Here is a 24,485-nt window from a genome sequence, read left to right as displayed (position 1 = left end):
ATCACCAACTCCACATTTCTTCTCCTATGATTTTTCAGACACACTGCTCAGAGAAAAACACAGACATCACACAAGTAAATGAGAGCAGCGGTCTGTTGGCCTGGTGCTCAGCCACCGGGGTTGGTTGCTTGGGGAGTACAAAACACCCTATATTCCCTTTTACAACTCTTACCATCCCCATTCTCTGTATGATAAGAGTTGAACGGCTTTGTCCATACAGCACAGACAAAGAAACACTAGTTCGGATCATACATGTTAAGAACACCCCGGCCAAGAACACTTCTCCATAGAAGCATGCACAAATGACACCCTTCTCTCTCTTTCACACACTTTTAAAAATAGAAATAAAAACAGCAATGCATTAAAGAAAATTATTCAAAGCAGTGGGATTCAGACTTTCACCACACATATGCACCCTTTTCCCTCTCTCACAAAGATTAAAGTCAAACTCTTTGCCATTCATGGCAGCATCTCCTTTTTCTTCTCAGGTGTTGTAAAACCATAAATTTTCTTGTCTACTATTTGGCTTTATTACTGCCTTTCTTTATGGAGACGTTCTCCACCAAATGTGTGTGGACCAGGCAACCCAGTCAAATGTCTCTACTAATGAAAAGAGCCACTCCAGGGAATTTTTCCCTTTAGTGGCACTTATAGGAAGTTTTCTTTCCTGTAAGGGCAGAGGAACGGTACAAAAACAAGCAGTGTTCCAACATTTTAAGCATTTCACCTCACCACAGTGAGGTGAAATTAAGCTGTTTTGGTCAAAAAGGCAACTGCAAAATGCATCTTCTAACTATTCTTCACAGCTTTGATCATTTCCTGCTGGCCACACATATAGCTGAACTCCTACCTCAGTTTATTAGGTGTCCACCCCTTCAACCAGCCCCCAACAGCTTGCCAGACCACCATTAAAAACTCTCTTCCTGTTGGTTCTATGATTTTATGGTACTCCACACCAAAGAGGGACTGACCACCAACATTTCCCCCTTCTGAAGTTTCACTGGAAATGGATGGTGTTTCCCACAAGACACACCAGTAACATTTATGTATTAACTCATTTGCTTCTTAAAACTCTTACACCAAAGAATGGAGAGGTAATGTGCTCAACTTACATCTGATTTGGTCTGATCTTCCATATCAGAGTCGTTGGGGTCCACCAACTCCTGGAACGGTGGAAGCCTGGACACTTTCTTGTGCTCTGCTTCATCCAGTTCTGGGCGTAGTTTAGTTGTTGCCATTCGCGATTTTTTCTTGTCGAAATAATGAGAGTCTGAACCTGATGTCTGCTTTACCGATGATTCCAGAAACCCCTTTCTGCGTTTTTTGGCCATAAGCTCATCACTGTCCAACACAGAGAGTCGCTTGTTTAAGCCTAATCTATGGGTCAGTCCCTCACCTCGATGCTCCTTGGACAAAGACTTGGGTTCCTTAAAACCCATCTTCGGATTGCTATCTCTTAGTGGCTGATTCTCTTTGGGTTTTCTTGAAGATTCTTTGGGGACTTTTGAGGATTCCCAGCCAGAGTCTCTAAAGGCACTTTTGGGCTCTTTCAAGTTTTTTAAAGGCTTGTCTTTGTGGTCCTTGGATGGTTTATGGAGTTTGGAAAAGTTGCTGCTGTTAGTGCTAGTGGTTGTGGCTGTTGTGAGGAGGTCAGTTTTACCTCCTTTGAAGCAATCCTACAGATAAAAAAAAAACATAAAAAACATCTTCAATAAATATGAAGAAAAATTAAGAAACTAATCTGCTTCTTGTTGCAAATTTGGTTTCTGGGAATCTCCTAAATTTTTCTGCTCAGTAAACTGTTCACTGTATTTGGATCAGGTTACAGAAACGTTTACCATCTGCTTTCATCTAAAAAAGCAAACATTTTAAACTAATCAGTTCTTAGTAAGGCTACCCATCGCTGAACTTCCTCTTATGGCTAACGTTCTCAAAAGGGTTGTGACACACTACAGTTCAGATGACAAACATCTTGGATCAATTTTAATCTGGTTTTTGTTGAGCAAGAGTCCTAAATGTGTTACTCAAAAGAATCTGCACTTTTAGGTGAACCAGATTTAAATTATCTCTGACTTCTGAAACTTTGGATTATTCAGTACTTGCACCAAAAATTAAAATTTCAGGGCACATATATCTGGTTTGGCTTGCTTCTTATTTTTTGTTCAGAAGTATTTATGCAGCTCAGTCAAATCTTAAATCATCTTTAGGCCTTGTATACATGTAGTCTGAACTTCATAAAAATCAATTATCTCCGCTATATTGTATAGAAAAATACAATATAGCTAAAACCTATGTCAGCCAATCAGATTGCTTCAAAACAACCGTGATTTTCTGCTTCGAATTCAGAAAATTTCAAAGCAGTAGCACCCCAAACATGGCACCAGGAGGCAGTTACAGAAGTTGAATTACTTTTAAATAACAGAATATTAGACTTATTTTAAACTTATGTTGATTAGGAATCATATCAAACCATGTATGTGGATACATTGATGCATAATTTGTTGCAGACTGTTTTGCATGGGTCCCTAAATCTGTGTTCCAACGTACACACAAAAAAAACACAAATAATTGTTTTTTCAAATCTCCATTTTTGTTTTATAAATTATTGTTTTGTGTAGATGAAAGACCAAAATGCATAAAAATTGCTTTCCCAGACATCCAGCTTTGTGTGAAGTAGCTCTTACTACTTAGCATAATGTTGTATTGTGGTCTGTTGTGTATTTGATGCCTTTCAAGTGCCCCAATAGCACATTTTTAATGTCTTGGGATATGTTTGTTTTGCAATACTGACTATAGCTTTATGTCTTCAGGAAACTGGGCTTAGTGGACGATATCTTGTTGAATCACTGCAACAAACTGAAAGTGATGGTAAAAATGATCTACCAAAATGCTTAGCATGAAATTCTATGCGGGCTTGGTTTTGTCTAAGGTTGTCTACTTTTATATGTGGAATCTTTCATTTTCAGGGCATGTTTTGAGATGGTCCTTCCACTTTAAGAATATTCCAAAGCTGCTGTTAAATCCTCATCCTGACATGGATGATCAACATGTGAACCAACACAGTCCTTGATCTATATCAGAAAAATATTTGCTGAAAATTTGAATGATATTGATTCTGATTTTCTTGACATATTTCATTTTTTACAAATACAAATGTCTCAATCACTCTCCTTGAGCTTTAGCATCTAAGCCACTAAAAATATACATCATATCTGGGTCTTAAGAGCAGGGATGACTCCATCAAACTGGTCAAATATATTATTGACATGCATATAACACTTTAAATATTGAACCTAATATGGTACACAGCACAGTGACAAATAGAATACGCCTCTACTTGGCACCTAGCTGTAAGGTGAACAATGTATGGCTTTCAAAAAAAAAAAATAACAAAGATAGTCATGGTTTGTGTATACAAACATATATTCTTTGTCTTTCCTTTGTGTGTACTCTGTATTCTGTGAGACATGTTGATTTCATGCACATGGTCCATGGGTGATTGAGATTTCATAGCCATGCATACTGATTACCTAGATTTCATGAGACAAACTTCTTCATTTCCCACAATTACAATGGATCAGCATGTTTGGCGAGCTATACATATAAAAAATATGTATATGAGAAAGAGAAAAACTTGAGTTGCTAGCTTCACAAAGTCTAGAATGATATGGTTAATTTGTTATGCTTTCATTGGTGCTTGATAACTTTAGAAGGATATTTTGAAGAGCACTATCCACATTCCAAGCATGGAGGAGGGACCAAAATACTTTGGAGGTGTTATGCAGTGAATGATGTAAGCAACCTAATCAAAGTAAATAGCATCATGATTATGAAGAAGAAGATAACATCAAGATTGTCAAGATTTGCAGAAAAACTTTAGTTTGGGTAATTTCAGTTACTCAAAACTCAAAGCTAAATGTCATAAAAAAATAGTTAGCACACAATATGTTTAATATTATTAAAGGCTTGAAGGTCTAGGCCGCAGTCAGAACAGTGGCCCAAAGATTGGTGGACACTACCAATCTTCAGCTGGTGGGAGCTAAAGATTGGGGTGATGGCAAAGAGTCCATCTAACCTCAAAGATTAGAGTTCATCACAATGGCTGAATAGTTAAAGATTCCAGGGAAAACATCCAAAAAGCTTGTCAACAATTTATAAGAAGCATTTTAGCGGCTTCAATGCCAGTTGAGGCTTTTCCATTGATTATTGAGAAGGGTATGAATAATGTTAGATAATAAATGTAAGCTAACTTTTTTTTTTTCAAATTGATAGCCCTTGGACAATCGGAAGTAAACTTCTTGGTTGAAAGAAAACAACTTTCAATCTAAGTTTGTCATTAAATTGTCATCAGTTTTGATCATAACTATACTGGTATCATGTTATTTTGGCATTCAGAACCTTTGGGAAAAAAAGCATATAATTTACATCATGAAAACTTTCAAAGAAAAAATACAAAATAACCCGAACTTAGCCCAAAAAACCCAAAAAGAAAGTGCCAAAAATTTACCAAAGCCCAAAATTATTCAGACACAAGGAATTAGGAATTCCCTCCTTAGGTCAATGGACAAGTGTAATGAGGGGCTGATGCTTGGACGAGCTTCCACATCTGTGATAATCTAGAGTTTCCAATAAAAGAGCTGTAAATATAGCTGAATGTTGAGAGGGAAAAATGCAGTCATTCAGTGTTTAAACCAGATGTCTAACAAAACCCACCGCCAAAGAACAACTGTCTGGATGACTTATTTTGTACTAAAAAGACTTGAATCTATCAGAAGAACAAAGCTAACAAAAACCTGGTGGCCAGGTCAGTAAAAGATTATACTGACCAGGCCAGTACTGACCTGGAAAAATAATATAATGATAAAATTATTTATATTTCTATATTCACTCTGTACTTTACTATAAAGTACCTATTTTTCCTTCAGCTTAACCAATTCTGATTATTTTTTCTTTAACCCTGTGCCTTTCATACAAGAGAAAATATACATGCCGTCCTGCTGTTTGGGATGACCATCTGTGAAAAGACCACCATTCTTGAGAGAGAATCATCAGGTCTCTTCAGTAGTTTTCAGTTAGAGCAAACTCACAATTTCTTTTGAGCAGAGCTGTAGGTGTCTTTTCAACAGCTACACTTTAAAAGTGAAGAAAAAGGCAATGAGGAGAGGAGGAAATCCAGTGGTTCCAATGACAGGGGCCATTTGTCCTCGGGTCTAACCTCCAGCCCTGTTGTCAATATTTCACCACAGTAAACCCATTAAAGTCGTCTAGACGATGGGTTGTGTTACAGCCCTGCCCAACCACCACTGAGACCTTTCATTTTGTGTATGGTGACCCCAGGGGCTCTCAGTAGAACCCATTCAGAACTTCAGTGCACTCCTGCACTGCTGTTAACCTGCTTCCCCTCCTTGGCTGCCTGACATCAATAAGCTCTGGCAACAGCACTTGACGTCTCTTAGCTATCAACATTAAAGAGATGAGTAGAGTAATCCTATACAAAGCCCATGACAAAGGGGGTTTTCACACCTTGTACTCTGGTAGACTGGGTTCGATTGGAGACCAAAATTGCAACATTTGTTACATTTTCAGCTGGTGTAGTTCACTTTCACACTGCGCTGTCAAACGACCCAGCCTAACTGAAAAGAATTTGCCCATCCCTGCTATACATTATACAATGTATCTGGAAATTACTTCATACTGCCCAAATACATGAAGTTTAAGGTCTTTAAAGGTGAAACAATATGATGATCAGGCAATAGAGAAAAGCATTCAGTGATGTAGTGCACCTGGAATAGTCACCTTTGAAACCTGGAAACTCTTGCTCCTCTTTGGATCAGAGGACAATGACGTCAGTGAGTTGTTGGGAAGTGTTGGCAGCTTGAGGTGCTGGCTGAACAGAAAGGTTGATCCTTCCTGCATTACCATCACCTGCCAGAGGAAAAGATAACTGAATATTTTGGCTGTGAAGTATAACTTGGAGAGACACTCTTTATTTATCTGTTCAGATAATATTTGACTTAAATATGTAAATATTTGAGTAAATGTCTTGATTATACCTGAATTAATTCTTTGCTCGTAATTTTATGTTTGCACAAAAGTTCTACACAGATATAAAATAAAACAAAAAAGCTCGGAGGTACTTTCAAAGAAACTACAACTTTCAATCTGTATCATTATTGGTAGGATTTTACTTCAACTCGTTGGGAGTAGAAGTAAGAAGTTAAAAGCACTTGTAATTCAAGCTTGCAAAATTTTTTATTAAACATACAGAACAACCAGTAAGCACTCACATACACACACACATATAAAAAAAATTCCCTTCACCCCCACCGCAGGTGGTTCTTATCCTCTGAGCTTGGGTCCTCTACCAGAGGCCTGGGAGCTTGAGGGTCCTGCGCAGAATCTTTGCTGTGCCAAGGACTGCACATTTCTGGACTGAGATGTCTGATGTTGTTCCTGGGATCTGTTATAGACATTGCTTCAGTTTGGGGGTGACAGCCCCGAGGGCCCCGATGACCACAGGCACCACTGTGGTCTTCACCTTCCAGGTCCTCTCCAGTTCCTCCCTGAGGCCCTGGTATTTCTCCAGTTTCTCGTGCTCCTTTTTCATGGTGTTGCAGTCGTTTGGTATTGCTACATCTACCACAACGACTTTCCTCTGTTGTTTATCCACCACGACAATGCCTGGTTGGTTCGTCCTTACCATTTTGTCTGTCTGGATCTGGAAGTCCCGATGGATCTTAGCTCTGGCATTCTCCACCACCTTTGGGGGTATTTCCCACTTTGATCTCGGGGTTTCCAGTCCATATTCTGCACAGATGTTTCTGTACACTATGCCTGCCACTGGTTATGTCGTTCCATGTACGCTTTCCCTGCCAGTATCTTGCACCCTGCAGTTATGTGCTGGATTCTCTCAGGGGCCTCCTTGCACAACCTACACCTTGGGTCTTGTCTGGTGTGGTAGATCTGGGCCTCTATTGCTCTGGTGTTTAGGGCCTGTTCCTGGGCGGCCAGGATGAGGGCCTCTGTGCTGTCCTTGAGTCCAGCTTTTTCCAGCCATTGGTAGGATTTACTGATATCGGCCACTTCGGTTATTTGTTGGTGGTACATCCCATGTAGGGGCTTGTCCTCCCATGATGGTATCTCTGGCACCTCAACCTTCGTTCCCTGTTGTCTGAGACATTCACTGAGCACATTGTCTGGCATAGCTGTTTATCACACAGATTATGTTCTTGCCATTGAGCTGGCTTCTCAGGACTTGCCTTATTCGTTGGAGATATTTAGCTGTGGCTCCCTTCCTTGTGACCTCATCGAAGTTGCCATTTGCTTGTGGTATACATCGGTACTTGTAACTGTCCTCTATGTCTGCTATTGTTCCTTCTGGGAGTGAGACCCCTTCTGTGCGGATGATCTTGCCCCTCTTTGTGACCAGCCGACCACACTTCTCTAGTCCGAATAACATCCCAATGTCTGTGCTGTAGATCCTGGTGGTGTGAATCCTGGTGGTGTGGATCCTGGTGGTGTGGATCAGTGAGTCGATGTCTCGCTCACTCTTGGCGTACAGCTTGATGTCATCCATGTAGAGAAGGTGACTGATGTTTGCCCCATTTTTGAGTCGGTATCCGTAACCAGTCTTGTTGATAATTTGGCTGAGGGGGTTCAGGCCTATGCAGAACAGTAGCGGGGACAGAGCATCTCCTGGTATGTGCCACATTTGATGGACACTTGTGCAAGTGGTTTTCAGTTGGCTTCAACGATGGTTTTCCACAGCCTCATCGAGTTTGCAATGAAGGCTCTCAGAGTCCTGTTGATGTTATACACCTCTAAGCATTCAATGATCCAAGTATGCGGCACTGAGTCATAGGCTTTCTTGTAATCAATCCAAGCCATGCACAGGTTGGTGTGTCGGGTTTTGCAGATCCAGAAGGATCCATCAAAGGGTCCAGTCCCACCCAACTACCGAACAATAACCTGCCTCTCCACAACCTGGAAGCTCATGTCAGGCATCATAGCGGCCAAGATAAGCAAACACATAGATAAACACATGAGCACGGCACAGAAAGGTATCAGTGTAAATAGCAGAGGAGCCAAACACCAACTCCTCGTAAACCGCACAGTTGCCCAAGTCTGCAAAACCCGACACACCAACCTGTGCATGGCTTGGATTGATTACAAGAAAGCCTATGACTCAATGCCGCATACTTGGATCATTGAATGCCTAGAGATGTATAACATCAACAGGATTCTAAGAGCCTTCATTGCAAACTCGATGAGGCTGTGGAAAACCACCCTTGAAGCCAACTGCAAACCACTTGCACAAGTGTCCATCAAATGTGGCATATACCAAGGAGATGCTCTGTCCCCGCTACTGTTCTGCATAGGCCTGAACCCCCTCAGCCAAATTATCAACAAGACTGGTTACGGATACCGACTCAAAAATGGGGCCAACATCAGTCACCTTCTATACATGGATGACATCAAGCTGTACGCCAAGAGTGAGCGAGACATCGACTCACTGATCCACACCACCAGGATCTACAGCACGGACATTAGAATGTCATTTGGACTAGAGAAGTGTGGTCGACTGATCACAAAGAGGGGGAAGGTGATCCACACAGAAGGAGTCTCACTCCCACAAGGAACAATAGCAGACATAGAGGACAGTTACAAGTACCTAGGTATACCACAAGCAAATGGCAACCTCGATGAGGCCACCAGGAAAGGAGCCACAGCTAAATACCTCCAACGAATAAGGCAAGTCCTGAGAAGCCAGCTCAATGGCAAGAACAAAATCCGTGCGATAAACAGCTATGCCCTGCCAGTAATCAGATACCCTGCTGGAATAATTAGCTGGCAAAAGGAGGAGATAAAAGCCACAGATATTAAGACTAGAAAGCTACTAACCATGCATGGAGGGTTCCATCCCAAATCCAGCACCCTGAGACTGTACACGAGCCGCAAGGAAGGAGGCAGAGGACTAGTGAGTGTGAGAACCACTGTCCAGGACGAAACAACTAAGGTCCATAAATACATCAGGGACAAAGCCTCAACAGACAATGTGCTCAGTGAATGTCTCAGACAACAGGGAACGGAGGTTGAGGTGCCAGAAATACCATCATGGGAGGACAAGCCCCTACATGGGATGTACCACCAGCAAATAACCCAAGTGCCTGATATCAGTAAATCCTACCAATGGCTGGAAAAAGCTGGACTCAAGGACAGCACAGAGGCCCTCATCCTGGCCGCCCAGGAACAGGCCCTAAACACCAGAGCAATAGGGCCCAGATCTACCACACCAGACAAGACCCAAGTGTAGGTTGTGCAAGGAGGCCCAGAGACAGTCCAGCACATAACAGCAGGGTGCAAGATACTGGCAGGGAAAGCGTACATGGAACGACATAACCAAGTGGCAGGCATAGTGTACAGAAACATCTGTGCAGAATATGGACTGGAAACCCAAGATCAAAGTGGGAAACACCCCAAAGGTGGTGGAGAACGCCAGAGCTAAGATCCTGTGGGACTTCCAGATCCAGACAGACAGAATGGTAATGGCGAACCAACCAGACATTGTTGTAGTGAATAAACAACAGAGGAAAGCCGTTGTGGTAGATGTAGCAATTTCAAGTGATTGCAACATCAGGAAAAAGGAGCACGAGAAACTGGAGAAATACCAGGGCCTCAGGGAAGAACTGGAGAGGGCCTGGAAGGTGAAGACCACAGTGGTGCCTGTGGTCATCGGGGCCCTCGGGGCAGTAACCCCCAAACTGGAGCAGTGGCTACAACAGATCCCAGGAACAACATCAGACATCTCAGTCCAGAAATGTGCAGTCCTTGGCACAGCCAAGATACTGCACAGAACCCTCAAGCTCTCAGGCCTCTGGTAGAGGACCCGAGCTCAGGGGATAAGAACCACCCGCGGTGGGTGAGAAGGGAATTTTTTAATATATATAACAGGTAATGTTTTCCATATATCACCTGTTATCATGGAAAAATAATATAATGATAAAATTATTTATATTTCTATTTTCACCCTGTACTTTACTATAAAGTACATATTTTTCATTCAGCTTAACCAATTCTAATGATTTTTTTCTTCAAAATCGATTAATTTTTGCATTTTTCCATTCAAATCCTGAGAAGCGCAGATGGTGAGGCAGCAGTGAGCTGAGCCTCACCTGGGATTGACTGACCTCTCACAAACTGTTCTGGCTGCCATTCTATGGGAGCATGTTCCTCCTGTCTCCACATTGTCAATAAAATGGCTAAAAAACATTTAATGTATGAACTGACTTTCCATAATTTAGCTTATGTACATAATATACAGTGTTTTTTGTCACCAACTGTGTGTGTAATGTGTTTCATGTGTTGACGAGCAATCAGAAACAGCAGAGAACAGATTTGAGGTGAGGCAGGCAGTTCTCTTGCCTCATGGCAGGGGGCGCTCATGATCCCAGACATTGTGACTGGAAAACTGCAGAGTAAGACAGTAACAGCGAGCTACTGTTATTGCTGCAAATACAATCAAGTGCAGCAATATATTTATAGTTTTTTGCTCTTATCACAGCAATGTAAGAAAGTCAAAAGTCAAAACAGTATTGCCTCATTAAATTCTGAAGATAAAAGATCAGGATAAAAACAATGTGGCAAGACACAAAAAATGTTTAGTAAGAATCCATTATAGTATTCCTTCTGATTAGTTGCTTATGTATTGCCCCACCCTCTCTTCTCCTCCTCTCACTTTTCTTACTTTTGATTCTTCTGGACCTCGCTTGTGAGGATCCCGTGTCTGTAAACATAGAAAGAAAATTTCACAAACATGAGAAATACTTTGGTTACGGAACTATTATTCCTGTAACCAAAGTTGTCTTTTTTGACAAAAAAGATAAAACAATGTGAGTGTTATCGATTTGGAGCACAGTTAAATACAGAAATGGCCTTTTCATATAAATTGTACCTAACATAGTAACTTTTAGATGAAGAGTAAAAGGTGCATAATAATTAGTGTGCATAATAATTCTGCACACTAATATTTGTGCACATGCAGATATTGTCCCAAGAAAGCCAAAATCTAATTTTTACTTTGTGAAATATTCAGGTTTGAGAGCTTATTAACATTTTGGATTGATAGAGAGTGCTGTAGTTGTTCAACAATGAAATGAATCCTCAAAATAACTTGCGTAATTATTGTGCACATAGTTTATATGCAAAGGAGAAAATTTCATGAAATTTACAGTGGAATTTAACAAAGTGTGGAGTTTACTGAATAATTCATATTTATTGTGCTTGAAATAGTATGGCTAAAATGTATTTAATAGTCACATTAATAGCAATAGTATTACAATAATGCTCCTTATTAGGCCCATATCTCTATCGAAGGGTTTTAATGTGTTCAATCTGCAGCACCAATAAGTGGAAAAGCACATCAAATGAGTGGTTTTCATCATGAAATGAACTTTTAAGACCCACAGAAATCAAACTAAAATGTATATGTTTAGATATGAGTTTGGTTTGTAATCATAGAGTCCTGTGGTCAGTGTTACAGATATAATCCATGCTACAATACTTTTGCAATAATTTAAGGCTCTAAATAAAAACAAGTTTAATGAGTAAACCCACATCAGGGTTTCCCCTAGAGTATTGTAATCCTGGCGGCCACCTTGCTTAACTGGGCCCCCCACTATACGAAGTGACGCTTGATTTTAATTTTGGAAAAATTTATAATTGGGGAGAAAAAAAACACACGCTTTTATTACAATTTTTTTCAATCGTAAAGCCGGATTGCAAGAGTTCCCATTTGTTCTGAGAGTTTCACTTGCAGAGTACATTCATTTCTAAAAGATTTATAGGTTTATACTTTATGCATTTAAAGCCAGCAGTGCTCAGACCGGTAACACAGCTGCCGCCTCTGCATTTTGCCTCCCGCGTTGCTGCTGCTTTTTCTCTGAAATTACCTCAGCCACGCATGTGCAGAGGGGGGGAAAAGGGGCTTGAGCCCCTGCCCCTTTTATCCTTCATGCCTCTAGTGCCTTTTTGAGTGTGTTTGTTTTTTTTTCAAATAATTTTTTTTTCATTTTTTTTATTTTTTTATTTGTATGCTTGTGCCCTTCAGCAATAATATTTAGCTAAATATAATAATTTAGCTAAATAAACAAGTCTGGCTGCCTTCAGTCTAATAATGACTCTCAATTTCTCTTCCTTCATGTTGTTCAGACACATGGTGTGGAGGAGGAGGGGGCAGGATCTGAGCCTCTAACAAGAATATTTTTTATACACTGGTTTGGACATGGGCTGCACAGTGGCGCAGTGGGTAGCGCTGTTGCCTTGCAGCAAGAAGGTCCTGGGTTCGATTCCCGGCCCGGGGTCTTTCTGCATGGAGTTTGCATGTTCTCCCTGTGCATGCGTGGGTTCTCTCCAGGTTCTCCGGCTTCCTCCCACAGTCCAAAAACATGACTGTCAGACTAATTGGCTTTCCCAAATTCTCCCTAGGTGTGTGTGTGTGTATGGTTGTTTGTCCTGTTTGTCTCTCTGTGTTGCCCTGCGACAGACTGGCGACCTGTCCAGGGTGTACCCCGCCTCTCGCCCGGAACGCAGCTGGAGATAGGCACCAGCACCTCCCGACCCCATTAGGGAGAAGGGTGCTCAGAAAATGGATGGATGGATGGTTCGGAAATAAAAATGTGGGTCTGATGTTGACCTTAGAAAAAATGTTTCTATTCATATTTTCGTAATTGTCCTCGCAATAGCGGGAAAAAACCCTCCTCACTCCTAAACACAGAAATGCTTCGGCTGCAGAGAAAACTTCTGACCTTAACTTCATCATTCTACTAAATGCCTGGTTCACTACATGCAGTCTGAGTCGGTACCACCGACAGATAGAAAGAATGTCTGATTTATATAAGACATCCTGATGAAGACACGGTATCGACTGTCACCGCAAGTCGCGATGCACCTCAAAGCCCCGGTATCACCCGGTACCACCCAGTACCACCTGCTGACTGTTCGCACTGCTTCTCCTTAATGTCACTACCAGGTGGGTTAAAGCTGCTGCTGACGGGATCTGGGCTGGAGGTGAGCGGCTGTAAATAGAAGTTACTGCAGAATCTCAAGTGTTAAAAGGAAGATTTGGGCCAGAGCATTAAGAGTTCATGAAATAAACATCAGAGAAAATACTGGAGCAGTAATTAGAACCACAGCATAAAGCCAAAAATGCCACAATTAAATGAACCAAAATGTCCCTAAAGCATCAGGGGATTCCAGAGATGCGCATCACATCGGCTCTTCATGTAGGGCCGGCCCGAGGTGATATGGAGCCTTAGACAGAACCGTCCTACTAAGAACTTCAGCATCACTAACATATTTAAATATCGATAAGGTGAATCTGTGAGAGGGAGGCCAGGTTTATTGGCCGAGTTTAAAAACAATCACTGATTATTTATTGTTTGTTGTGATGTATTTGTGAACAAACCCAATTCAAACACAACGATTACACCATATTGTAGCCATGGTAACACAACAATCAAACTATCATGATGATTCTTTAAACTTTTACAAAGTAAACTTCTTAATTAAATCCTAAATGTAATTTTTTTTTCTCAGCTGAATCCATTAAATAAAATGTAATAACATTGTCATTCTCTATAAACGAATGCTACAGGTTTAGATCTATGGTCTGTGTTACAATTTAAACCATTTCTGGGGGGCCCTGAAGGTCTGAATGGCCCCTGAATGCCCCTACCAGCATCTACTCAGTTTTCTTTGCCTTGATATCCCAGTAGTTGTTTTTAAGACTATTTGTGGGTTTAAATAGCATCTCACTGGCAATGTTTTCCCATAACATGTGATTACCCAATAATATTTTTACTTTTTCTGTCTACTTAACATCTTTTAATACAAAAACATGGTGGGCCACCGGTAGGCCGCCTTGGTGGCCCAACCACTGGGCTTTGCAAGTTTTCTGGGGGAAACTTTGAACATTGATTTATTGGAGTGGCTCTCAATACAAGTTATGTGTTATTTAAATTATAACTTTTTTAAAAAATTATAACTTTTGAAGTTGCTTTATTTTTGGTTTATAACCCGAGAACCTACAATAGGTAGAAATAATAAATATATGGGAAGTATCATAACTTAAACTCAACGTTCAAAGCACCAAGGATTTTATAGAAAAATATTCAGATTTGCGATGCCAATTGATGATGGGAGAAGAGATTACACTCTCTGTATTAGACTTATAGACGATCTGTAATACTAACAGCAATTGTTTGTTTTATTTTACATTGATCAGATTGGGCCTTGCAGCAGACTGGTGACCTGTTCAGGGTGACCCCGCCTCTCCCCCGGAACGTTAGCTGGAGATAGGCACCAGCACCACGAGGGACAAGGGTGTAAGAAAATGGATGGATGATCAGATTGGCATATTTACTAGTTGAGATCTCGCTGGATCCGTTAAGTTTATTTACAGGCTAAACTTCATGAAATCGAGTCTATAACTACATTTTATGAAGCATTAAAGTAAAGCGAGATTGAAACATTTATGGTTTCAGAACCGTTTATATTTCTTGTATGTTCCTGCAGATTAAAGCCATGTTATTCTTGTTATTTGGTTTTCCTCAGTTGTCTCTAAAAAGAGGGATTGATGTATTCACACTTAGGTGTTTAATGTTTTTTTTAAACTTTAGATAAATTCTTAAGGTGTTTATAGTATGACCTGGAACCAAACTCTTGTTTGTTTTGTCTACTTTTTTTTAGTCAGCTCCTTTTTAATATGTCTCCCAACAATTTTAGGTCTGTTACTCTTAGCTGTATGACTAACTGATTGATCACAATTGTCAATAATTATTAATACCTGAGAAAAGTGAATCCTTCTATGTGGAATAGGACAAACAGTGTCTCCATCACACTCTCACCCCTCCTGTCTTCAGCAGCTTCCTTCGAAAGTCCTCTGTTGGGTTGTTGAATGTCAGCTTTTCACAGCGGAGATGATTGACAGGCGGATGACCCTCAAGGTGGAGGAACAGGTCATAATCAAAGCGAACTTTCTTCGGTTCTTCCTAAGAAAAGTGTCAGCCACCAATATGGAGGAAAGAAAAAAGAAAAAGCTTAATATTGTTGCAGCAGCTGCGAAACATCCCTCTATGTGTCACTTCTTGCATATATTCAGTGAAATCAACTTGGATAATGATTTTCATTTTGATTATTTTCTTCAGTTGCAAGATTTAGTAAATCAGATTTCCTATTTGAAGTCTTCAAGAAGTTTTCAAGAAACTTCCTTTAATTTCTGAGTAACACTGGCTTGGGGGTTATATAGCTCACTGTGAAAAGTCACATTTCTTCAAGAATGATGTCAACAGTTTACCAACAAGATGGCATGGAGATATAGAAAGTCTAAAACAATCAGTTTTTATTATTCTGAATCTGTATTTTTTCATAATAATTAATCCTCATAACCAGACTGAAATGTGCTTCATCAATTACTGTCTTTTAATATTACCAGGTGTTAATATATTCAGTAACTGCTGGCAACCTCTGTCAAACAACTGTGGAACAGAAGAAGAGCCGACTGCTGGTACTGCTGGTTCTCCGATGCCAGAATGTTTGCCAATGTGGTAACTCCAGTCGCTTGGAGTCTCAGATCTTCATCTGAAGCCTTTTGAGTTCAGAGTTCACCTACTTCTGTGTTCTGCCCTATTAGGTATGCTTTGACTCGGGATTCCGCTCAGATCGTGGATTCCTCCCTCCTGTTCCAAGCTACCCCCACAGCAGCCCTGGATTACTACTGCTTCATCGCTGCCCAACCCAAGCCCAACTCTTGCTCCTTCCTTGCGGATTGCCCTACCTGCATGAGTAAGATCTTTGAAAAGGTGTACTTGCATTAATACGCCATTATTATCATATTTGTTAAAAAATGGTGTCACAATGAATAACTGTCATTTATTGCAGTAATTTGTGAGGCAATTTATTGTCCAGCAAAATTTGTTATTGATGTAAGTAGGCCTTCATATGTACCCTCGTGATACAGATAAACTAAATTCTTCGCATATTTTGCAACTTACATTCTTTAGGCACAGACAAATCAAGAAAATAGAATTTTGGAAGTCAGCATTCAATTATATCAAAAAATTTTAAAATGACAACTTAAGTTTCACATAATTGATCTTATTAAAATTACCTTGTTTTTGAAGTAAACTTCAATAGGTAAGATGAATCCAGCATATCCAGACTCCTCCACTTTGTATGGTGGATCCTTGCATACTGAAAAGATAGAGAAAGGTTTGTTAGAGACTACCATTTGAAATAAGAATGCCAACATAATAAGAAATTAGGTTTCCCTATTTCAGGGAAGAGGAAAAATATTAAGTAGCTTTGCCAATAAATGCTTGGGTCAGACTCTGTAGTTTTAGTTTGATTAAGGCTCTTGTCCCCAACTTCATAGACATCGTAGACATTTTGAATGTAGAACAGGAATAGCTTTGTCAGCTGAGTGAAGCTAACATTCCACCCACGTCAAAAAATCCAGCATTGCTCCAAAGCGAACCAAAGTGAGCTACTTCGTTAGTCCCATTAAACCTGCACAAACGGAGCACTAACAAAGTAGTCCACTCTGAGCCCCTAAAGAATAATTTTAAATATCTCATAAGGGAAGGCTGCACAAACGACAAGTTTTAATGGCACAAACCTGCACAAACAAAGCACTGATGAAGTAACCCGCTTTATTTTGGAGCAAGATGGGGGGGAGGGGAGGGGCTGGTGATGTCATGGGCCAAAATTATAATTTTTAATATCTCAGAAACCAAAGCTGCACAAACAAAAAATTTTAACGGCACAAACCTGCACTAAACACTCAGACTATTTGCTAGATTTTTTGACGTGGGTGGGATGTCATCTTCGCAAAGCTGTAGTTTATCACACAGCAAACGTTAAAGTTGATAAAAAGCTAAGACATAATATAAATGACCTGATTAAATTAGTTGTAACAAATTAGACATTTCTTTAAGTTGGTTCAAAGAAAGATTTATTTTCAGTTTAGAAACACCGAGTAAACAGCTCTGAGGGGGTTTATATGGTTCAGAAATCACCAGTAACTGAAGACTCAAGACCATTTAGTGCTTAGTAAAATTATCTTTTGACAATTTGCTGTTTGTGACTGTGTGTTACTTTTCAAAGCAAGTTCAGTATTTGCCAGGAATACTATGATTGAATGAAAAAGATCTTTTTGTTTTTGTCTGATGATGTGGGTCATTTACATAAATTTTGTTAAGTTGCACATAGAAGAAAGCCAATGCTCAAGCACATATTGAGTGAGTGTGTGTGAGATGCAAAAATCTTCGTTCACAAAAATATGTTCACTCACCTCAGTCTCATGGCACACTGTAGTGGCGTTTGAGTTTAGGTGTAAAAATTTACGGTTCTGTTTAAAAAATTTCCATTGAATATTATAGCTCAATGAGCCTGTATGCTTTAACAAATCAAAACTTCTCCTTAATTTATTGACATCAGAGCATATTTTATACATCAGTGTTGCTTTGGTTTCATGTATTATGTGAATGACAAAGCCACTTAATCTGGCACTCTTTTCTCATGAGATCTCATTAAATCCCTTTTCCACAGCTTGCCCTGAAGTAGAAAAAGAAAAAAGCAATGGCTTAAATTAGAAGCAGATCCTTTAAAGCGGATGACAAGGTCAAGGCTTCCCCGTTGTGCACCTCTGGGACTTAAAAGACAAACAAACTCTGACAGAGCTCAGGTGTTTCCCCCTAGAGGAGTGTGTTTGTCAGAGTCCTTCCCTATAGACGCTGCAGAAAATGCACCAATTAAACTTGCTTCTTGGGAGAAACAGTGAAAGCAGGTTTCACCTTTGGCTCCCATTAAAATTATTTGGGTATCCCATTTGGGTCTCTACTGCTTCTAGAAACAATCCAAGTTTTAGAAAAAAATATCCAGCACTGGTACTATGTTAATGTTTTTTTTTTTAATGTATCATTTCAAAAACCTCCCAAATCAGTCACAATCGGAGGCCACTACCCATTACCTAGACACCAAACCCAAAACATAAAAAATCAGCTGGTATTTGGCAAAGTAGGTAAAATATAAGTTGGGGTTAGGCCATTTGCTTTGGGTGTGCATTCTAATGAGGCATGATAATCAAAAATAGACTAAGTTCTACTCTGCAAATTTGTCCATATGACATTTGGCATAAAACCAAAAAGGGAGGCAGAAATAATAGTTCACTACACCTTACACTTTACCAATATAAGAAGCAGTGATGGAGAAGAGCAAAAGAACACCTGGATTTAGTTTGCATCAGCATAATTTTATTTATTAGTGTACTCACACATTTAACAGATCTTTAGGACAGCAGCAGTGAAATGCCTATTGAACAAACAAAGTTTGGTGATGATTGTCCGAGTGGGTCAGATTTAATTAATCCATTACACTCTGCTAAAAGCCTGTCTGTTTTAGCCATCCACTGCTCACCTCTTTTTGTTTTTAAGATAATTTGTTCCCATGTTAAAGATGGAGAACAGCCAAAACTTTATGGTCCCCCTCCCTCATAACTCTGTCAAATAAAGAGCAAATGTTTTCAAACTTACATAATTTATTGTTGATGATAAAAACAGTAAACACAGTTAAAGACTTGCAGATAAATTAATTTGTTCCCATTTCATGGAGGGGGCAGATTATTTCAGGCAGCTGAAATATCCATTCTCTCCTCTCCTCCCCCATAACTTTGGAAAATAAAAAGCAACTATTTCCAAATTCTCAAAAATTGTTATGTTCTAATATACTAGAAATTTCCTTAATCCCGTAATCTGTCATATTTTACATTAGAACAGGATTTACCAGAAAGTTTACTCTCTCATCTTTTCAGGAAGTTTTCATTTATGTGCCCTGCTATCAGCCAGATTCCATCCTCCTATATCAGCAATGAGAAATTATAAATACACACAACGTCTTGGAAACCCGTGTTTGGTGACTGACTTTTATTTGTCAGGCTTAAGAGACAAAAGTTGGACAAAGTCCGATTCTGTTGCCGTTTAAAATAACAACACAAAACAGCGTGAGAAGACCTGGTTTATTTATTTTACAATTTTGTTATTGCTTCTTTTTAAAACAACAGCTATGATTAAACTGAATATTACAACCTTGACATGATCTGCCTCTCTGGCTGCAATGTGCGCTCCCAACACAAGAGGAACAGATTTTCACAGGGGAACAGAATTTCGCACAAGACCAGATCACACAATCTAACCAGAGGTGTCATTCGTTGTTTTATTTACGAAGCAAAAGGCAGTAGGAAAACATCAGTTCCTATGGCCAACTCTGTCCTTTTCCTTTGCTTGGTCTGCCTCATCATCATCATCTCTTGTTATTTCCACTTTCTGATCCGTTTCAATGCGCTCTGGTTCAATTGGACAAGGCTTAATAACGTTACTCATCACTGTTGTAGCTGAAGAAGCCAGGCAGTTGGACCATTACACGTCATTAACCCAGAATGCATTGTAATGTAAAAAACATGGCGACTTTCTTGTGAAAATATTTTATTAAAATTTATAAAAACTAAATAACCTACAGTATTACTGTATTGCTTTTACATCTAAGATATATATTTTCCAAATAAGGTATATTTTTATAACTAGTCGTAGTTCCCTTTAAGGTTGCAATTGCACCTGTGGTATTGTTCTCGAGGCTGTGTTCTGGAAGAATAAATCATTGCTGTTTCCACCTTATGCTTTGCCTCGACTTTCATCTCCACTGTATTTCAAGCCACAAAAGGCTGTATTGATATAATATAGTTCTTATAGTATGTAAATAAAATTAATTCTGAAAAATTAATTATAAATGGAAAATATAAAAGTTGGAGAGAAAAGGCAATTTGAAAATTTGATAATGATTAAACAGGTTTCCTAGTTTGATTGATATCAGTGGTGAAATTGAACCACATTTATCCTCAAACAACCTAACACACATACAAAATAAAGAAAATAAAAATAAAAGGATATGAAAACCTCACTCAAATGTAAACAGTGCATTTCCTCAATTTTTGCCTTATAAAGATGTAATGCATTGCTCCATGCGCCAAAGTGCATGAAATGCATCTGAGGGGTAATTTCATTCTCATTAAACAAGAAAACAGGGTTGGATCTGCAGATTAACTCCAAACAGGTTTGGTTATGTCTAATGTGATTCAGGTTACAATCACATATATGTAATTAGCTGTGCAAAGGTGAGCTCCGTAAAAGTGGAGCGCTTTGGCTCTGCTGGAAAACATCGCCAATGGAAGGATTCAGAGGGAGTATGTGTTCAGAGATCAAACTGATCTGCTATAAATGTTAATAATGGTTTATTAGTGTTTACATTTCCCAGATTAATCATTCCGGAGCTCTTAGGAAATTTAAAGAAGGAAGTGTGCGTTTTCGGTGCCAGTGCAACTGCAATCATCCTTCAGTCGAGCCAGGCCCACTTTGTGAATGCACCTTTATGGACAGAATGCAGCTCTATTCTGTGAATGTACAACTTATGCATGATCTCTCTATCTAGAATACATGTCCACATTCCCCACTCAAAGGACTCCATGACCAGGGGGCTGCCAGGAATCATCACCAAAAATCAGATTGCCTCCCCCCCCACCCGCTTTCATAATTTTTTTGAGTCTATTTGACCCACAAAAAGCATCACAACATTAAATGTTTGCAACTGCCTTGCTTTTTGTTGGTCTAATACTGATACTGAGACAATATTTACTGCTCATGAATTTTACTACATACAACAGTTCACATACAGTATGCAAGTAGGTTGCTTACATTTTTTTCTATTATTGAAATGTCACTCCCCACAAGCAACAGTCATAGGTAATGTGCAAAATATACATTAAGCAATCCAGACTTCTCAAAAACTGCTATGTTGTTCCATTTTATTCAAGCTGCAGTATAGAACTTTAATAAAAAATATGTTTTCTCCATATTTGTTAAAGCTGTCACCATATTGTGACAGGTTGTTATGAGACAAATAATCTGTGAAAACAATCAATCTCCTCCACCTCCTCCCTGAGCTACTATTACTGGCTAAAGTAATGCAATACGCTGGCCAAAACAACCAATCAGAACCTGAAGGTGGTTTTAGCGCCGTCAATCAACATCATTCACTCACTGCTAAATATTCTAATGGAGGAGAAACAACTTATCATTACAGAAAAAAACGTTTATCTGCCATCATTGGTAACTATGCTAACCAGACTGAATGATCACAACAGGCTGCTCTGGCTATAGCATACCACAGAGCAAGGAGAGGAAAGGGGCAGCCACATGAGATTGTAATTGACAGCAGTAAAACTCTCCTTCCTCTGATTGGTTGTTTCTAGATAGCTCTAGAACAAGGCCGAGGAAATAGATTTTTCAGATTATCTCTCATGCCATACTGTCACAATGTAATTGCAGTTTAAAAAAATTTGTAAAAAAAAAAATAAAATAAATAAAATTTTAAGTTATGTACTGCAGCTTTAATTTCACTTAGGAGAGGGCAGATCTGAGAGTGGGAAACATCAAATTTTTCCTGTTAAAAACAATTTTAGAAAACACAATGTGATTATTTTTGTAATTGACAACGTCCCATTTTATTTAATTTCTATGAAAAAATAAAAAATTGTAAAGGGCCCCCTGTTGGCCAGGGGCCCTTGGAATTGTTCTAACTTTTCTCCCCTATCTGGCACCCCTGTCTCTGATACGCTGTACGTCTTTAAATCCCAGCTGAATGCACTATTGTTCAAGCAGGCATTTGCACCATCTTTCTTTTCTTTTCTTTTTTTATTTGATCTTTTTTCTTTAAAATGTATTATTTAATTTTTGTGAGGTGACTTTATGTGTCCTGAAAGCAGCTTTTAAATAAAATATGTAATTATTATTACTATAAACATTTATACTGCTACAAACAAGAACCATTTCCATGGTCCTTGGTAATGGTCCAAGGTTACTGCTTCCCCTGGTGGCAGACTTCTGGGTATTTATATTAATTTACATTATGTATTTATGGGTGGCAACAGAGTGGATCAGCTGCTGCATCTATTTCCCACAAATTGGGATGGATAAAGGAAAGGTGTGCAGCTATGTGCATACACACGGCTTTATACATCAGAATTTTTTTTGTGTGCCGTACTTTTCTAAATTTTTCTGTACACGAAGTTTTAATGTGAAAACTGCATACTCTTTTATACTTGAGGCCCCTAACCTTTTCACAAGATGATTTTAGTTCTTCTTTCAAGGAAACCTTTAATGAGAAAACACTTTTACTTAGAAAAGCCAAAGAGACAGCAGTATGAGGGCATGAAATGAGAACAAGTCAGAGCAGCATTGTGGCTTCACTGGTTCAGGTTGAAAAGGTTAGAGCTTTGGAAGGAGTGTCTGAGGGGCAGACACTCACAAAGTATTCAGTGACCTGTAACATAAGACGAGCCAGTGGTCAAAGACGCTTCCACAGACTTACTGGGCCACAGCGTTTATTAACACAGCCTTTGGTTTTAGTTGGTATGCCAATCACAGAACAATGCCAGTCACTCCATATTTGGCCTCTCTACATAGACTGGTTTGTAATGAGGTTAAGCTGAGCAAAAAGCTTACCAAGGACAAAAAAAAAACTCTGGAAATATTACATTCTTTAGTGGCACAGATGCATGCGCCTTCCATCCATTGTTGATTTATCTTATTCCTGTCATTTATCATCATTTATTTCTGTTGACAGCGGGGTCGAAAAGAGCCTAGACAACAGTTAGAGAAATTTTGGCTTGAGGCAGGACAAACCATAAAACAGCCAGCAGAGAGGGGAGACTAATTCCTATTAAACCTGTTGTATCAGTCTGCTGTTGTGAAATAGTTATTAATTATACAACTGGTAAAAACATAATCTAAAGTATAAACTAAGGTTGGTAATTGGATAAATTTATGAACCAGAGGCTGCAACCTTTGTTGGTTGTTTTATAAGACCAATTGTTTTGTGTTTTTCAGTTTTTTTATGTGCCCTGAAAGCACCTTTTTATCAAATATATAATTAATAATATTGTAAATACTGCTACAAACAAGGACATTGCCATGGTTATTGCCCCACATGGTGGCAGACTTCTGGGGATTTGTACTAATTATGTATTTATGGGTGGCAACACAGCAGACCAGCAGCTGCGCTCTATTTCCAGCAAAAGGTGTGCAGTGACGTGCATGTGCATAGCTTTATATATCCAAAGTTTTTTTATGCGCTACACTTTTCTACATTTTTCCGTACACCAAGTTTTAGTGTGAAAACTGCGCACTCTTATGCATGAGGCCCCTGGTGATTGCCTATAGTTATCCGTTTTATGGTTTGAGTCTTTGAGGTAAATAGGTAGATGTTTACCTCTTCATCCCGTTTAAAGCCAAAGCATTCTCAAACAGACAACTAATTCCTCAATTTTTTTACTTTTGTGTTCGAACCTGGCATATCAGTCCGTGCATGTTCCACCCAGACAAAAAAAATGTTAAAAGGTCTCCTGCATGAATATATCATCCATCATCATTTGTTGGATTGATGAATCCTAAATATTGACCAACCTTAGTATATACCTGATCAATTTGGGAACATTGAGGGGCTATGAACTTGCATTTATCATTTTTAAAATTCCAGAGACATTTCAAAAGGCCAGTTTGGACTAAGACTAAATTGTAATGATTACTAGGGCTTTTCATTGACCTTCAAACTTGTGCTAATGGCTCACATTTGTAAAGGAAACACAACTACACTGTGCAATGTTCAAATTGTAAAGGATTGTTTGGAGTGCAATAATTGTTGACTAATATATTCCAAGTGCTATGAGCTTGCATTTATCATTTTAATGTAGTATTCAGTTAGACAGTTTCGTAGTAGCAGATGTTCACACTGGAAACTAATGACGATTTACAAAATGCTAAAGGTCACAAAGTGATGGGAGTACAGATAAGTTTGAATAAGCAAACAGTGAAAACTATGGCATCCGCTTTTCAACCCTGCTGTAAGATGCTAAAGGTCACAAATGGTAGGATTGATGAGAAGAGTGTAGAGAAATGAGGAAACATTAGATTTATTATGACTGATCTTGTCTTAAGTATTTAGTGGTTACCACATCCATCACATAAAACATTGCAGGTTTTATGTGCAAATGTGTCATTAGCATGAGACCAAGATTTTATGGTAGCGTCAAGTTACAAAAACGAGTGAGAGAGCTGCCAACAGACAACCCATGAAAACCAAGCTACAGTAAAACTTAAGACAAGATCAGTCATGATAAATCTAATGTTTCTTCATTTCTCTACACTCTTCTCATCAATCCTACCATTCTGTGACCTTTAGCATCTTACAGCAGGGTTGAAAAGAGGATGCCGTAGTTTTCACTGTTTGCTTATTCAAACATTGCAGGTTTTATGTGTAAATGTGTCATTAGCACGAGACCAAGATTTTATGGCAGCGTCAAGTTACAAAAACGAGTGAGAGAG

The 24,485-nt window shown here is 39.2% G+C and overlaps 1 protein-coding gene across 3 annotated transcripts in view; it reads right to left on the bottom strand.

Annotated features, from left to right (window-relative positions):
* Nucleotides 1-24,485, bottom strand: part of mllt3 (MLLT3 super elongation complex subunit) — a 59,690-nt gene that overhangs the window by 14,570 nt on the left and 20,635 nt on the right. For 2 of the 3 annotated variants that reach the window (XR_008608048.1, XM_055058703.1), the window contains exons 3-7: nucleotides 16,166-16,248; nucleotides 14,904-15,047; nucleotides 10,745-10,783; nucleotides 5,797-5,925; nucleotides 1,113-1,676 (exon numbers count right to left, since the gene is read on the bottom strand). Coding sequence is in view for 2 of the 3 variants with exons in the window: in XM_055058703.1 (XP_054914678.1) it covers nucleotides 1,113-1,676; nucleotides 5,797-5,925; nucleotides 10,745-10,783; nucleotides 14,904-15,047; nucleotides 16,166-16,248 (959 nt within the window). In the remaining variant the exon portion in view is untranslated. The remainder of the gene's footprint in view (nucleotides 1-1,112; nucleotides 1,677-5,796; nucleotides 5,926-10,744; nucleotides 10,784-14,903; nucleotides 15,048-16,165; nucleotides 16,249-24,485) is intronic. The other variant, XM_055058704.1, reaches the window with a different exon arrangement.

The sequence above is a fragment of the Poeciliopsis prolifica genome, unplaced genomic scaffold (genome assembly GCF_027474105.1).
Source record: "Poeciliopsis prolifica strain line A6 unplaced genomic scaffold, Auburn_PproV2 SCAFFOLD051, whole genome shotgun sequence".
Classification (NCBI taxonomy): Eukaryota; Metazoa; Chordata; class Actinopteri; order Cyprinodontiformes; family Poeciliidae; genus Poeciliopsis; species Poeciliopsis prolifica.
This window is presented reverse-complemented; position numbering and strand designations above follow the sequence as displayed.